Here is a 16,932-nt window from a genome sequence, read left to right as displayed (position 1 = left end):
TTGTTTCTTTTTCTTCTTTTTAATGTGTCTCTTATGACCCAGCAAGTATCAAACCAGGTACAGAGAAGACCCCCCCCCAAATCACAAATGATGGCATTTGATTTCCAAAACACTTAGAGCTACTTACAGATGTGCATCTTTTGGACTTGGTTAAAGAGGGATATGATCACTAAGACTTTGCAAAATGTCTTATCCACTGCCCTGTTTGTCTGGGAGGTTGGAGTGGTTTCACCTGTTGAACCGGTTTAAAACCTTTTCCCCTGAACAATGTTTGTTTTCCCCAAACAAGAAGGAGCTTACAAGCTTTGTGTTTTGTAGGGTGTTGCCATCATGGCGAGTATTCTTCACACGCTAAGGCTGATTATGGGGTTCCACAGGGTTCTATGCCAGGACCATTTCTATTCCCATTATACAGGCTTCATTTAGGCACTATTGTCATGGCATAATATATATTTTACTGGCTATGCAGATGATATCCAGCTTTATTTACCTATGAAGTCAGATGATGAAGCCCAGTTAGTTAGTTAAACTCCAAGAATGTTTTAAAGACATAAGTAGGACTACAAAGAGAGAAAATATTTCTTTCATTAGCTTCTCTTCATTGATTCCCTGTTAGATCGAGAATTGATCTAAAAATTATTCTACTTACATACAAGGTCTTGGATAATCATGTATCATTTCCTAGTTTCATACTATCCCAAAAGAACATTTTTTTTCAGACTCCTGGTTTACTTGTCATTCCTACGGTGTGTAAAGTAGAACGAGTGGCAGCACCTTCAGCTTTCAGGGCCCTGCTCTGTGGAACCAGCTCCCAGTTTGCATTGGCTGTCACTGTTTGGTCGCTGTCAGAGAACTGAAGGATGAAATCAAATATGAGTAGTCAGCTTATCAGTGTGCTTTTGACACTGTTAAAGCTATCTGGTTTCTCCTATTGTCCCAGGACCATGGTGACTGAAAGTGATACAGGAGCAGGTGGTGGCTTGCTTCAACTATCACCCAAACCATAGATTCATATATCAAGAAAACATTGTGGCCTATGCTTTGATGAGAGCATGTTGTTCTTGAGTTCATACTCTTGGTTTGGTATGTTGCCTTCCTCGTCTCTCATCTTTCCCCCCCAATTACTTCAGACAGCAGGGTTGTTGGGTTTAGTTTAGTTTCAGCCAAATAACTGGTTTCATTTTTTCAGTTACATTCCATTTAAACTTTCTAGTTTAAATGGATACAATTTGTAAAAAAAAAAAAGTTAGGCATATTTTCAATTGAAATGTCATTTAAAATCTGCATAATGTAATTGATCTGTAGGTTCAACTCTTCATGTTTGTAAGTTTAACTGCTTGATAACAGACTAGGCTAAAGGATTACATTTTAGAATTTATGACATTTGCAGTGTGTGGACAGATAATGTTCACAACGGTTGCTTACATGCACACTTGCTTAAATACATATATTGTTGATTTCTTATAAGAAAACTAGTGATTCAGGTTAAACCCAGAAAACTTATGTTTATTAATCCGTTATAGCCACACTTTTTGGAATTTCATGATAGCTGTGTTTCCAGTGTCTAAATTGCAATGTTGTTAATTTTGTGTTGTCGGCAACGCTGCTATTTGAAACGTGTTGTCATAGTGCCTGCTCATCGCTAAAGTTACCAAAGCCACCAATGCTGTGTCAAGTTTCACTGTTAAAAACTGTTTTTGGAGGCATCTAAAACAGTGTGTGCACATATATGGCTGAGACACAGTCAGTGTGGGTTATCATTTATACATAAAGGAAAGACACATGATTCCAGTGTTTCCCTCTAACATGTCACTCCTGCAATTTCTATCTGACAAGCCGTGGCAAGCCTACACTTTTTAAACATGAGTTTTTAAGCACGGTGGTTAGAACTATTGCCTCACAGCAAGAAGGTCCTGAGTTCAATTCCACCATCAGGCCGGGGTCTTTCTGTGGAGAGTTTGCATGTTCTCCCCCTGTTTGCGTGGGTTCTCCCCAGGACTTCCTCCCACAGTCCAAAGACATGCACTTAGTGGGGATAGGTTAATTGGAAACACTAAATTGCACATAGGTGTGAATGTCTGTCTATGTTTTAGCCTTGCGACAGACTGGCGACCTGTCCAGGGTGTACAGCTGGGATAGGCTCCAGCGCACCCTGCGACCCTCAAAAGGATAAGCAGAAGCGAATGGATGGATGGAGTTTTAAAAACATTTCCTACAATTCTAACCAAGGCAAGAAAGAAAGATGGGACTGTTACGTTCCCCCCCGAAGGGGTCTAGGCGTGCGAGTGAGGGGACCAGTAACAAATGAGTCCAGAACAGAATGAAAGGAGAACAGACAGGTGCTTTTAGTAAATAAAATAGTCTTTATTATAAATAATCTTAACATAAGGAGCCGGCAACGCCGTTTGACCAACAACACTTAGAAAAAGGAAAAGGTTGCAACAACAAAGAACACAACCAAACAAAAACTCCACACCACGAGGAGGCACTTCCAGGGGCCCACAAGCTCACCCTGTCACTAGCAGCAGCTAGCTGTACTGCTGCCGAGGCCCACAAGCCCACACTACTCACGTAAAGCAGCTATACTGCTTCCACAACTCCACACTTCAGGCAGGATAACCACACACCAAGACCACAAAGCAGAGACACCAGAGAACACCCCCCTGCTCACAGCTCATCCCCAGCTTAAATAGCCTCAGAGGTGATTGCTGACTGGATTCAGGTGGCAAACGAGGCTAACCAAGAGCAGCTGTGTCCTGGGGAGAGAGGAGAGTGAGAGAGACAGAGGGGGTAGGAGTGGCAAGAGAGGAGGAGGCGGAGAAAAACACCACGCCCACACAAGGGCAGTTTCAGGAGGCCCAGCTAGGGCCGTAACAGGGACCAACAGAAGACAAACAATTACCATCAACAAACCAAAACACCAAAACAAAGCATCAAATCCGCATGTAAAGTAAGTGGGAGCAACTTTCACTGACCACACCTGAGATTGAAGGCTGGAGCACTAGAAAACCAACAGAGATAGGATTAAATCATAAACCTGTTCAAAAATCTATTCTAAGATGTCAAATACAGTGGGAAAAAAATAATGCAAAAAAATTAATGTTAGTAAATTAATATCAAAAGAAGAGCTAATCAGCTGCAGATTCACATTGAGTGTTTCAGTTACTGCATTGCATTCCTCTGCACGAAGCAGCCATCCTCTCTTTTTAGCTTTTCTAAGCAGCTAGTCCTTTGTGTACACAAGCTGTTTTACTCGTTCCAGATGTTAGACCCACTGTGTGTGGGTGATCAAAAAACAAAACAAAACAAAAATGGAATAATATCTTATCACTATATGAGCCATGTTGCAATTGTAATTACATGTAGCCCTGAATATCAAAGAAAAAGTGAGGAGCACTGTTACATTTGACAACATTACACAGCAGTGGTTTGGCTTTAATGAAACAATTTATGATGCAGCTGTTCCACGCTCCCCAAGTGGCCTTCATTCACATCAGGTAGGAAGGACTAAGAGCCAAGGAGAGAAGACAAGGAGACAAATCAAGTGTGTGCAAACTGAGAAATAGGAAAGGCGGTGAGACTGTGGTGCTGCAAGCTACTGAGTCAAAACAGTTTCACATTCATCTTAGTGCTTTATTGGTTATTCTGTTATACTCTTGTATGTAATTGTTTCCTGTCTGTTTCCTTTCTGATAATGTTATCAACTGTTATCAAACATAAAGATGTTTAAATTCTGACACAAAAAGGCAGAAAAAACTTCAATTGTGCAAGACACATAACAGCAAAACATGCGAGGTTTCTTGAGGGCAGGACTATGACATTAACCACCTATGTTAACATTTCTTTGTGTGGGAATCTCCAGACATAACACCAGTCTGTCTTTCTACAGTTGGAGTCCTTTGTATCTTTCAACAGGATTATATAATGATAAGAATACCGCATCACTGCCCTCTGCTGATGGATTCCCTTCATTCATCGGGCACTGCTCCTGTTATTATCTGTGAATGCATTTCAGTTTGTGTCTTGCTTGTTCTTTGCTTTTGGAAAAGTCAGTGTCTGAAAGTAAAGAGGAATAAACTAAATTCTACAGTTTGCTATTTAAACATTCATACACGTTGTTTTTCAGTATGAACCCTAAATCAGCCTGTACACATGGGAGGCCAGCTTCATTTATGGAATGTGGCAACAACCAAAGCTAGACACAATAAGTAAAGTATATGATATCTTCTCCTGGACTTGGTATTTGATAAATTTTCACTTTGGTAAATACCAACATAAAATTATCTAAACTCTAGTTGTAGGGCAGGTTATTGACTGTGCCAGAGATCAGCTGTGCAAATAGATCCGATTGCAAAATTGCCCTTTGGCTCAAAGGACAGTTTTCTATTTGCACAGCCTTTTCGTTAAATGTAGTCGTGTTTGATGAGTTTCATTTACTCTGCTGTTAAACGTTAAAGATGATAACACATTTGATCTTCGTTGGTCTACTCGCCCTCCTCAGCTCTTCTTTAAGTCAAGGTACGATGCACTATGCAATATCTTGTTATGACAGGGCTAAACGTATGCAGCTACCAGTTCATGTATCTACCATTATGCTTATTTTTTTAGCACTTTTGTGTGGTTAAATGTTTGTGATATATGAAAAACTTCTTTGGACATGTAAATGTTTCCTTAAATATTTCCCTTTTCTGTTCTTCAGCATGTAATCCAAATATTCTAGAGAACATGGATTTCCCGGGAAATGACATAACATTTCTCTACTCCCCTGATGTTAACCACTGTCAGCTCCTGTGCACCCAGCACCCCTCTTGCCTCTTCTTTACCTTTATTCGTGCTGATTGGACCCATGATGACAGGTATGACTGGCACAAATGAGTTGCAATATATACACATACTTATCCAGGTCCATCTTGCAGGGGCAGGTTGTAAGGTGCAGCAGTCTAAGCAACACTACCAAAGTGTTCCCAAACAAGGCAATGAGTTCCTTCCAAATGACCTTTCTCTGCACCCTATCTCTAAAGTTGAGCTGAACTAATTTCTGCTTCTCGTATCTGTGATCTACTCCTGATCCTGGGTGAGAGTGAGAAGGTAGATTGACAAAAATCAAAATCACGTTTGTGCTTGTTTCTCTTTCACCACAAAATCCAACAGAGTGTGCTCTCCAGTTCCATGGCATATACTTTTTTGAGTGAGGAGTTTGATCCCCTTGAAGTTTGAACACACCATCACTCCAGCCTGCCAATCCAGAGGCACTCTCCCCAACTTCCACGAGATGTTACAGAGCTGTGCCACACTGTATACCAGTATACCCACCCATGATCGCTGCCTCTCACTGATGGCAACTTAAGATTTAACAGAGTTCAGCCAAAAGTCTAAAGAACCATATCCAGCTATAGGAAGCACTGTGTGTCATGTTATTTCAGGATCTGTTATATATATGTTATATTGGTTGTACTATGGCGCCTTCTACTTGTTGGTCTCTGCAGGCACTTCTACTGCTATCTAAAGTCCACTCCCTCTGGAGAGCCCAGTGCCCAGACTCCAGTACAGGGTGCCACTTCTGGTTTCTCTCTAAAATCCTGCAGCCCAGACCCACGTAGGCTTACAACCATTAATAAACCATTTAAAAAATTAAGCAATTCATGAAGTATGTTCACCTCCAGTTTAACTTTCTTTATGCATGTTTCTATTGTTTGAAACAGAACCTTGCCTGTCTGAGGTGTACCAAAACATGGACTTTCCTGGGGCAGACTACAGGTACTTGTTCACAGGTGACCACGAGGAGTGCCAGCGAGTGTGCACTCAGGACCCTGCGTGTCAGTTCTTCACGTTCGCACAAGAGAATTTCTCAATTACTACAATCAGGTAAATTTGAGTTAGGATAGTACATATGTTTCCATATTTATTTATTTATTTATTGTTTAACCACAAAAGATTTGTTTTTAACAAAAAGATTTGTCCTACACCTCTGCATTTCCCAAAGTTCAGCTTATTGCAGTCTTGTGTCACATCTTGTTTTTTTAAACTCCATGTCCATGTTTGTCCATGATACTTCACACTCTAACATCAAAGGAGAATATGATTTCTTGTTCTGTTTAAGGTATAAGTGTCACCTTAAATTCAGTTGGACTGTACCAAGGACTCCTGTTATTGAAAGAAAAGCTGGTGTAACATCTGGATTCTCCCAAAAAATGTACCAAACTCAGCACTTTGACAAAGGTACATAGACCGACTCATTGCTTCCGGCCAAGTTCCTATTTGTTGCCTATGTGAGTTTTCCTAATGTGTTTCCTCTGTTAAATTTAGCATGTCAGAGAAAGCTTTTTCCAAACACTGGCATCCCAGGAAGAGACATCGAGTCGCTGCCTGCTGCCTCTCCTGAACACTGTCAGACTCTGTGCTCAACTCATCCACGCTGCACCTACTTCACTTATAACAGGTAATTGTCTGTGTTTCAGACAACGTCTCATCTGAGAGAGAAACAAATATCTTATATGTTTTTCTTTTTCTTTCATGTCTAAAAGGTAGTTAGTGTAATAAAACTGTACTCGGGTGCAGAATTATAGCTTTACAGCTCTACATTATATGTAAACATTTAGAACCTCTTATATATTTTGCTTTTAAAGCTTTTTGATTTTTTTGTTTGTTTTTTAGGAATACCTTTCATTGTTATCTGAAGGAAAGCACACATGAAATGGTCACCAGGGCATCAGATACAGGCACTTCAGGGCTACCCCACCGTTCCTGTCAGTTTGACAACAGTAAGTAGCGCAAATCAACCTTAAATGTTTTGTACAAACGTGTTTGTCGGCGAACAGTTATTGAACTTCCTGATTTCTTATTTTTTGCGTATTTTACATTCTTACATTTTATTGAATTTTTTTAAAAATTTAATAGTAGACAAATAAATACAGGTATAATTACACAGTTACACAAATGTTATACATATATATATCTATATATATATATATATATATTAGGGCTGCACGATTTTGCATAAAATGAGAATTGCGATTTTTTTTTGCTTAGAATTGAGATCACGATTCTCTCACGATTTTCTTTTCCAATATAAATATTTATTGCACTTATTAACTGCACATCAACTTTGTAACAGTTGAAACTGAACATAAAAACAATAAATAAACATAAAAACTAAATGCCTCACATTTTGTGGTTGCCGCAAAATGTTGTACTGCTTGAAATTCCGTCTCCATCGTTGCTCGACACTGCGTGTATAGAGCAGGTAGTGAAACAATAGAAAAATAGTTGCGGGACGGCACTGTGTAGCGTTTGTCTAGGGTGTTGATCATTTTCCAAAATCCCTCGTTTTGCACAGTGTTGATATATCTTTGGTCAGGTGATAAGTAATAGCCTCCGTAATTTCTTTGTGCCTGCGGGAGTTTGACGTGTATAGGGAAGCGCTGTATAAGGTTCCCGTTATTGATGTTTGGGTGGTTGACCGGGACGGATTTTCTCCTGTCACTTTCTCGTCATCCCTGATGTGTTCTCCGTTGTTTTTTCCTGCCAATTTGAGCATCACGGCACAGCTTCTGTATCACGTGGTATAAGGCTCCGCCCTTGTCATTTGTTGAGCAGGAAGAGTGAGCGCTTGTTTTCATGCAGATTACGTCCCGGATCAAAATGCGGTACAATCGTCGTCGTCTTTTTTTTTTTTTTTTTTAAATCGTTGTCATTTGGAAATGAGATCGCACATAAGTATGAATCGAGATCGCGATTTTCTAACGATTAATCGTGCAGCCCTAATATATATCTATATCTATATATATATATATATATATATATATATATATATATATATGTGTGTGTATATATATATATATATATATATATATATATATATATATATATATATATATATGTATATGTATGTTGTTACGTCCCCTGGCTAGTCTAGGGGGTTTGAAAGGACGAACATAAAGGTAAATAGTGAAGGAGTAGCCAAAATGGTAATTTTAAAAGGTTTATTTCGTGCCAGAGTTGAAGTTCTGGTGCAGACTGAGAGTTAACTTCAGGGAGAGCCAAGGTCAACATAACAAACAAAACATCCCTGATATGAAAATAAAAGAAACTTACCTAACTCCAAAGAAAACAAAATATACAACCTATAACCATAACCTACCTAACAAAACATAAACAGGAGAAAACAGGGTGTCAAAACAAAAGGCAGCTCTCCCCTACAGACAATCTGAACATGAAAACAAAAACGCACATACAAGTCACAAAGGCATGCAAGCCTGCACAGGTATGGCAATCAAAATGGCCAGAGGGCCCAGAAACACAGCTCCACAGGCCTTAAGTAGTGCTCTGCTGATTAACAATTAGCTGGACTCATCCAGCAGCATCCAATCAGGACAGAGGAGGTGGAGCCTAGACAAAACAAAGAGTTAGTAGAAAGAAGAAACATCCTCCTGGGGGATGTAACTATATATATATATATATATATATATATATATATGGGTGTTTTATATATATATAAAAACAAAAAACACCCACCACGCCCCTGCAGGCGGTTTATCCTTCAAGCTCGGGTCCTCTACCAGAGGCCTGGGAGCTTGAGGGTCCTGCGCAGTATCTTAGCTGTTCCCAGGACTGCGCTCTTCTGGACAGAGATCTCCGATGTTGTTCCCGGGATCTGCTGGAGCCACTCGCCTAGCTTGGGAGTCACCGCACCTAGTGCTCCGATTACCACGGGGACCACCGTTACCTTCACCCTCCACATCCTCTCGAGCTCTTCTCTGAGCCCTTGGTATTTCTCCAGCTTCTCGTGTTCCTTCTTCCTGATATTGCTGTCATTCCGAACCGCTACATCGATCACTACGGCCGTCTTCTTCTGTTTGTCTACCACCACTATGTCCGGTTGGTTAGCCACCACCATTTTGTCCGTCTGTATCTGGAAGTCCCACAGGATCTTAGCTCGGTCATTCTCCACCACCCTTGGGGGCATCTCCCATTTTGACCTCGGGACTTCCAGGTTATACTCGGCACAGATGTTTCTGTACACTATGCCGGCCACTTGGTTATGGCGTTCCACGTATGCCCTGCCTCCTAGCATCTTGCACCCTGCTGTTATGTGCTAGATTGTCTCAGGGGCATCTTTACACAGCCTGCACCTGGGGTCTTGCCTGGTGTGATAGACCCCAGCCTCTATGGATCTTGTACTCACGGCTTGTTCTTGTGCTGCCATGATTAGTGCCTCTGTGCTGTCTTTCAGTCCAGCTTTGTCCAGCCACTGGTAGGATTTCTGGATATCAGCCACCTCCTCTATCTGCCGGTGGTACATACCGTGCAGGGGCCTGTCCTTCCATGATGGTTCCTCGTCTCCCTCCTCTTTCTTGGGTTTCTGCTGCCTGAGGTATTCACTGAGCACTCGGTCAGTTGGGGCCATCTTCCCAATGTATTCTTGGATGTTCGTTGTCTCATCCTGGACTGTGGTGCTGACACTCACCAGTCCCCGGCCCCCTTCCTTCCGCTTAGCGTACAGCCTCAGGGTGCTGGACTTGGTAAGGAGCTTTCTTGTCTTTATGTCAGTGGCTTCTATCTCCTCCTTTGGTCAACTTATTATACCAGCTGGGTACCTGATCACGGGTAGGGCGTGGGTGTTGATGGCCCGGATCTTGTTCTTACTGTTCAGCTGATTCCTCAGGACTTGCCTGACCCTCTGCAGGTATTTGGTGGTTGCAGCTTTCCTAGCGGCCTCTTCATGGTTCCCATTCACCATTACACATATATATATATATATATACATGCCTTTGGAGCAGAGGATCGCAAGTTCGATTCCTGCCTGGGGCGTCTGTATCCAGTAAGGGTCCTAAGGCTAGACCCCCTATGCTAAGCGAGCCTACCGCACACATGAGCGAGACAGATAAATATGAAGGCACGCCGGCTCAGACGTCGCCCGGATCAACAAGGTCCGCGTCAGGTGTTGAGGAACCAGGGCACCCTGACGAGAAGTGGGCTACTGGAACAAGAAGGCATCGGTGGGCAAGAGACGAAAACAGGGCGTTGTTGGAATGCTACTACGCAAGTAACCCTGGCGGAATGGGTTACATGAATAGGATGAGGGACCTATGGATTCTTCGATACCCAACATCCACAATGACGGCGAAACAACAAGTAGCTCAGTGTTCCAACATTCGAAAGAAGGGACTGCTCTCACAGGTAGAGATTGACGAGGTACAACATAAATGCTACAGCAAGGGGGAGTCAGGACGCCAGGTCAGGGGGAGATATCATCACCCCCACCCGAGATTGGGTACCAAGCCCCAAGTGCGATAGGAGAAGGATCGTTGAGTGCGAGAGGAACTGACCTGAAAGATAGGATCATGGCCAAGCTTGAAACCTGGATCCCCCGTAGCCAGTTACCAAGATTACGTGAAGTACCCTCAGAAGGTCTGGTAGATGATGTTAATGCAGCACTACAGATGATACCTACAGCCACGCTTACCGAGACTAACAAGCTGATCTACAATACAGCAGCAGTTATCAGTGAGATGCTTGGCTATAAGTTGAACAGCCACAAGGAGCAGTACCCTCCATGGAGAAGGAGGCTAGAGGGCAAGATCAAAGTAGCACGGAGGGAGGTTAGCCAACTAACGGAGTTGCAGAAAGGTGCGACAAAGAAGGTGCATTAAAAAATACAGCAAGCTGTCCATACCTAAGGCCTTGGAAACTGCCAAGCAAAGACTCACAGCCTTGGCCAGCCGCTTGAGGAGGTACACCAGAGAGATAGAAGGCAGGAGAATAAACCAGCTGTTCTCCACAGAACCAGCAAAGGTGTACTCTCAGTGGCAAGGGAACAATAAGAGAACAGCACCACCAAGGCTGGAGACAGAGCAATACTGGAAGAGCATATGGGAGAAGGACGCAACCCATAACGGCAATGCTCAGTGGCTAGTGGATCTGAGGGCAGACCATAGCAACCTCCCTGAACAGGGTCCAGTAACCATCATGGTGGCAGACATCCAAGCAAGGGCCTCTAGTATGAAGAGTTGGACAGCACCAGGCCCCGACATGGTTCACGCCTACTGGCTGAAGAAGCTGACTGCACTCCACGAGCGTCTGGCAGCACAAATTAACCAGCTGCTAGTTGACAAGAGACACCCGGAATGGCTAACCGAAGGTCAGATGGTTCTGATCCCCAAGGACCCCAAGAAGGGACCGGTCCCATCCAACTACTGACCAATGACCTGCCTCAGTACTACATGGAAGCTCCTGTCAAGCATCATATCGGCTAAGATGAACAGGCACATGGGTCAATACATGAGCGGGGCACAGAAAGGGATTGGCAAGAATACCAGAGGCGCAAAACACCAGCTACTGGTAGACAGGACAGTCAGCCGAGACTACAAGACCAGACTGACCAACCTGTGCACTGCCTGGATTGATTACAAGAAAGCCTATGACTCAATGCCCCACAGCTGGATACTGGAATGCTTAGAATTGTACAAGATCAACAGGACCCTAAGAGCCTTCATCAGGAACTCAATGGGGATGTGGCGTAAAACACTAGAGGCCAACTCCAAGCCCATAGCACAAGTCACCATCAAGTGCGGGATCTACGAAGGAGATGCTCTGTCCCCACTGCTGTTCTGCATAGACCTGAACCCCCTCAGTGAGATCATTAACAAGACTGGCTACAGATACCGACTACGGAACGGAGCAGTTGTCAGCTACCTCCTGTACATGGATGACATCAAGCTGTATGCCAAGAGTGAACGAGACATCGATTCACTGATCCACACTACCAGGATATACAGCAATGACATCGGGATGTCGTTCGGGCTGGAGAAGTGTAGTCGGACGATAACAAAAAGAGCTACCAGAAGGCAATATTGCAGACATAGAGGACAGTTACAAGTACCTGGGAATCCTGCAGGCGAATGGGAACCATGAAGAGGCCGCTAGGAAAGCTGCAACCACCAAATACCTGCAGAGGGTCAGGCAAGTCCTGAGGAGTCAGCTGAACGGTAAGAACAAGATTCGGGCCATCAACACCTACGCCCTGCCCGTGATCAGGTACCCTGCTGGGGTAATAGGCTGGCCAAAGGAGGAGATAGAAGCCACTGACATAAAGACAAGAAAGCTCCTTACCATGCATGGAGGGTTTCACCCCAAGTCCAGCACCCTGAGGCTGTACGCTAAGCGGAAGGAAGGGGGCCGGGGACTGGTGAGTGTCAGCACCACAGTCCAGGATGAGACTAGAAACATCCACGAATACATCACGAAGATGGCCCCAACTGACAGCGTGCTCAGTGAATACCTCAGGCAGCAGAAACCCAAGAAAGAGGAGGAAGGCGAGGAACCATCATGGAAGGACAGGCCCCTGCATGGTATGTACCACCGGCAGATAGAGGAGGTGGCTGATATCCAGAAATCCTACCAGTGGCTGGACAAAGCTGGACTGAAAGACAGCACAGAGGCACTAATCATGGCAGCACAAGAACAAGCTCTGAGTACAAGATCCATAGAGGCTGGGTCTATCACACCAGGCAAGACCCCAGGTGCAGGCTGTGTAAAGATGCCCCAGAGACAATCCAGCACATAACAGCAGGGTGCAAGATGCTAGCAGGCAAGGCATACATGGAACGCCATAACCAAGTGGCCGGCATAGTGTACAGGAACATCTGTGCCGAGTATAACCTGGAAGTCCCGAGGTCAAAATGGGAGATGCCCCCAAGGGTGATGGAGAATGACCGAGCTAAGATCCTGTGGGACTTCCAGATACAGACGGACAAAATGGTGGTGGCTAACCAACCGGACATAGTGGTGGTAGACAAACAGAAGAAGACGGCCGTAGTGATCGATGTAGCAGTTCCGAATGACAGCAATATCAGGAAGAAGGAACACGAGAAGCTGGAGAAATACCAAGGGCTCAGAGAAGAGCTCGAGAGGATGTGGAGGGTGAAGGTAACGGTGGTCCCCGTGGTAATCGGAGCACTAGGTGCGGTGACTCCCAAGCTAGGCGAGTGGCTCCAGCAGATCCCGGGAACAACATCGGAGATCTCTGTCCAGAAGAGCGCAGTCCTGGGAACAGCTAAGATACTGCGCAGGACCCTCAAGCTCCCAGGCCTCTGGTAGAGGACCCGAGCTTGAAGGATAAACCGCCCGTAGGGGCGTGCTGGGTGTTTTTTATATATATATATATATGTATAGACCAGGGTCGGCAACCCGCGGCTCCAGAGCCGCATGCGGCTCTTTAGTCCTTATACTGCGGCTCCACGTGGTTTGGGAAAATAAATTAGAAGTATTTAGCTGAAGTGCATTTTATTTGTGTTTAGTTCCTTTGTAAAAAAAAACAAAAACAAAAAAAAAACAACTTGTAGTTCTATATTGGAAGATTGTTGTGATTTTGAAATATAAAAATAAAATTATATTTTATTATCTTTTTCATCGCTCAAAATAAGCGTCACACTCGCGGAAGCCGTTGTACCCGCCGAAACGCCGTGCACTTATCGAGACTTTCAACCCCAGATAGGCCAATTATGGATCTTCAGATCCACATTATGTCGGCAGCTGTTCTCAACCGTGAACTATGTTAAAAACAAACACCGGTCACGCCTCACAGATGACAGCTTACAGTCCTGCGTAAAAAAGAAAGCCCCGATTTGCAGACGCTGTGAGCAGAGGTTCGGGACCAGAAGTCTCATATCACGGCGGACCCGATGATGTTTGCATGAACATGCTTTTCAGCATCTCTTTATTGACCACTTTTCACACACGGTTGCTGTACGCATACAGCCGGCTGTAGCTTTTCAGCTCACAGCCCGACAACGCAACAGCAGAGAGAGCACAGGCTTTAAGGCGGCAAGGCGTGATTGCAGGTGCCGCTCAGGTGCGTCCGACTCCCATGCAGCGGCACTGCAGACCACGCCCCGCCACACACATTAACAAGGTAAAATAGATATTTAGGCAGAATTTTGCAAATATCTATTTTTTTTAGCGGCATAGTGCTTTTTTTTCCAATTACTTTTTAAAAGGGTGGTGGCTGACAACAGTTTTTGTTTGCTACAAGGATCATTTTAGTTCAGGTGTCTTTCCTTTTTGTTATATTTCTTTAAGAGTTCAAAATGTGTTAATTACATAAATAAAATGTAATTTTCTCTGTAGCACTTCACGGATTTTATAAGCAACACACCTTAGTTACTCTGTGGATTCTTTTAAAAAGCAGTGAAAAACTTTTCTGTTCAAACAAGCCTTTTGTTGATCTACGTATTTTATATTCTTTACATTCTTTACATTTGATCTTTCACATTGTGTATAATGTCTATTGATTGTATTGTTTATTTTAATATTTGTGTACAGCGCTTTGTGACTGCCTGTCTGTGAAAAGCGCTTAATAAATAAACTTTATTTACTTACTTTGGTTGTTCACACAAAGCACAAAGGTAAAAAAACAATATATACAGTGTTATCTTCATTTTAGATTTCAAAAAGTATTTGCGGCTCCCAGTGTTTTCTTTTGCGTGGAAATCGGGTCCAAGTGGCTCTTTGGGTGTTAAAGGTTGCAGACCCCTGGTATAGACATATATATATATATATATATGTAGCGGGGCTGAGATAGATTTTGGTCGCCCGACCGGAGATATCGATAGCTCCGGACGTCGGGCTATTGCGAGCCCTGTATATATATATATATATACATATACATATATATATGTGTGTGTGTGTGTGTGTGTGTGTAGATATATATAGATATATCTACACACACACATTTACATATTTCCCTCTAATACAACATGTGTTTCTGCTAACAGACTGGGCTAGAGTGGCTTATGAAGGAGTAGATTTCAAAGGTTCTGACATTCGCTATGAGCTGATGGATGATGCAGACACATGCCAGAAGACATGCACTGAGGACCCTCACTGCCAGTTCTACACCTACGTTGATGAAACCTTCTTTGATCGCAGTTATTGGTGAAGTATTACGAATACTTCTGTGCACACTTCAAACTAGCAATTCACATCACAACCAGAAACCACGTCACCAATGTTCCCTCTAAGCTGCGCACGTGCGCAATTGCGCACTGCTGGCACGGTCTCTGCGCACAGAAAATCTGTGTTGCGCACAAAAAAAATTAACCTGAATTGAAGTTAAAATTAATACTTTAACAATTCTGTTTTGCAGTGTTAGTCAGTGAGTGACTGGCTGCTCCCATAAGTCCAGCCAATAATGCGATTTACATTCGTATATACGCAGCTAATCAACGTTGCTGACAGGCTATGACAGCGTCCTTATGTGCCGACACCGGTGTTTTAGCTAGCAAAGCGGCGTGGCTGATGTGCAGTGAAGCCACGTTAATGACAACGTGTACAATCATTGGAGATGTGAGCAGGACAGACGGAACAATTGACGGAAAAAGTGTGGACTTTATACCAGTTTTTAAATTGTGTTGATAGGCCACGTAAAACCAGAGTCATGATAAAAAAAAATATGCAATGTTTGGTTTTCTTCCTGAATACTGTCGTTGTTTATATTTACTGCAGGAAGAAACGGTAAAAACAGCGTTTTATAAGAAAAAAGGCTCGAAAGCAAAAACAAACTCCACCCCCCTCTCCCTTTCCTATTCGTCCAAAAAAGTACCATGTCGACCAATCAAGAAATGATATGGAAACGTGGCATCTAGTTGTTAAGAAACGGGGGGAAGTTTTAGGAGTGACGGCGGTGCTTTGATATGTGAGAGATTTGCGACGTTTAGCGCAAATCTTGTGTAGTTAGTGTGTAGTGTAGTTTTGCTGTGTGTGTCAGAACAATGAGGCTGTTGTTCTCCTTTATCTCATAGGGACAGAAATTATTTTTTGGAGTGGCACAAATAATTTGTGTGGCATCAGATTTGATGCCGAACAGCTGATTGTTCTGTAAATAGTTTGAAATGTTTATTTAAAAACGCCTTGGCTGCATTTAAAAAAAAATAGCTGCAAAAATCTTTGTTGTTTGCCAAACTGAGTTACTTTTTTGAAGAAATAACTATATAATTAATTGCCCAACATTGGTCATTATATACTCTCTCCCAGACCACAGGCTCATAATACAAGTCAGAGCTTTTTTTAAAAAAGAAAGAAAGTTGTGTTTTCAAAATTGGAGTTCAAATTATTTTTACTTCCAATAGTGTTAACATACTACACGATGACTAGATTTTTTTTTACATTTTCATTGTAAGTGGGCTAAAGCAGTTAATTAAAAGTAGTCTAACATAAATGTAAATGCTGTAATTTGATTATTTTAATAAACCATGTAACTTGGATGGATTAGATGCCGGTGTGACCACAGTGCACACGTCTGATGTCGCTCACAGTGGTCCAAGGGACCGCTCAGGGAGTTTGTGTGTTCGCTCAGACACGTGAAAAATTAGAGGGAACATTGCACGTCACATTTATTAATCTGTTGTATTCACACTTTTTGTAATCTGATTACAACTATATCTCCAGTCTCTAATTTAAACTGTTGGATTTTGTACTGTAGGCGTCACTGCTTCCTGAAGCGTGTCATCACCATCCCTGCTCCTCCCAAAGTCATCACACTCACCAATGTTGTGTCAGGTTTCTCCCTTAAAAACTGTGCATAGAGGGGTCTACTTGTAACATATGTGAAATGAAGATGAAAGACTCCACAGCTCTCAGAGGGAGTTTTGTGGAGCCTAAATAAATCATTTCAAACATGAGCTGTCTGTCTGACATGTTTATTAAACCATTTACTGTGCATCTAACAAGGGAAAGAAAAATAGATGGGACCAACAGGAGAAAACCACACTAATGGAGCTCTGAGAGTATTCTACCAACAAAACAAATCCAGTAAATGTGAATGATTCATTTGCAGCTGTTGACGTTGTATAATTAAAAATACAATGTTTTGGGAGATATTTCCTATTTTCATTGTCCTGCTTGAGCTAATGCAAATGTATGTACATAATAAAT

The 16,932-nt window shown here is 42.9% G+C and overlaps 1 protein-coding gene across 1 annotated transcript; it reads left to right on the top strand.

Moving 5' to 3' along the window:
- Positions 1-4,360: 4,360 nt before the first annotated feature.
- LOC100712382 (coagulation factor XI) lies at positions 4,361-16,679 on the top strand. Its single transcript, XM_019350296.2, has 9 exons — positions 4,361-4,518; positions 4,700-4,856; positions 5,487-5,596; positions 5,703-5,865; positions 6,101-6,219; positions 6,307-6,439; positions 6,655-6,761; positions 14,775-14,934; positions 16,481-16,679. Exons 1-9 carry the CDS (start codon positions 4,458-4,460, stop codon positions 16,581-16,583), a joined length of 1,113 nt encoding a protein of 370 aa, XP_019205841.1. The 5' UTR covers positions 4,361-4,457; the 3' UTR covers positions 16,584-16,679.
- Positions 16,680-16,932: the final 253 nt, after the last annotated feature.

This window comes from Oreochromis niloticus, linkage group LG22 (assembly GCF_001858045.2).
Source record: "Oreochromis niloticus isolate F11D_XX linkage group LG22, O_niloticus_UMD_NMBU, whole genome shotgun sequence".
Classification (NCBI taxonomy): domain Eukaryota; kingdom Metazoa; phylum Chordata; class Actinopteri; order Cichliformes; family Cichlidae; genus Oreochromis; species Oreochromis niloticus.
The sequence above is the reverse complement of the archived record's forward strand: the minus strand, read 5'-3'. Positions and strand labels throughout refer to the sequence as shown.

Coding starts and splice junctions, on each gene's coding strand:
- LOC100712382 (XM_019350296.2), top strand. CDS start 4,458: ATGATAACACATTTGATCTTCGTTGGTCTACTCGCCCTCCTCAGCTCT. Junction 4,519..4,699: donor CAGCTCTTCTTTAAGTCAAG/GTACGATGCACT, acceptor TCTGTTCTTCAG/CATGTAATCCAAATATTCTA. Junction 6,220..6,306: donor AACTCAGCACTTTGACAAAG/GTACATAGACCG, acceptor TGTTAAATTTAG/CATGTCAGAGAAAGCTTTTT.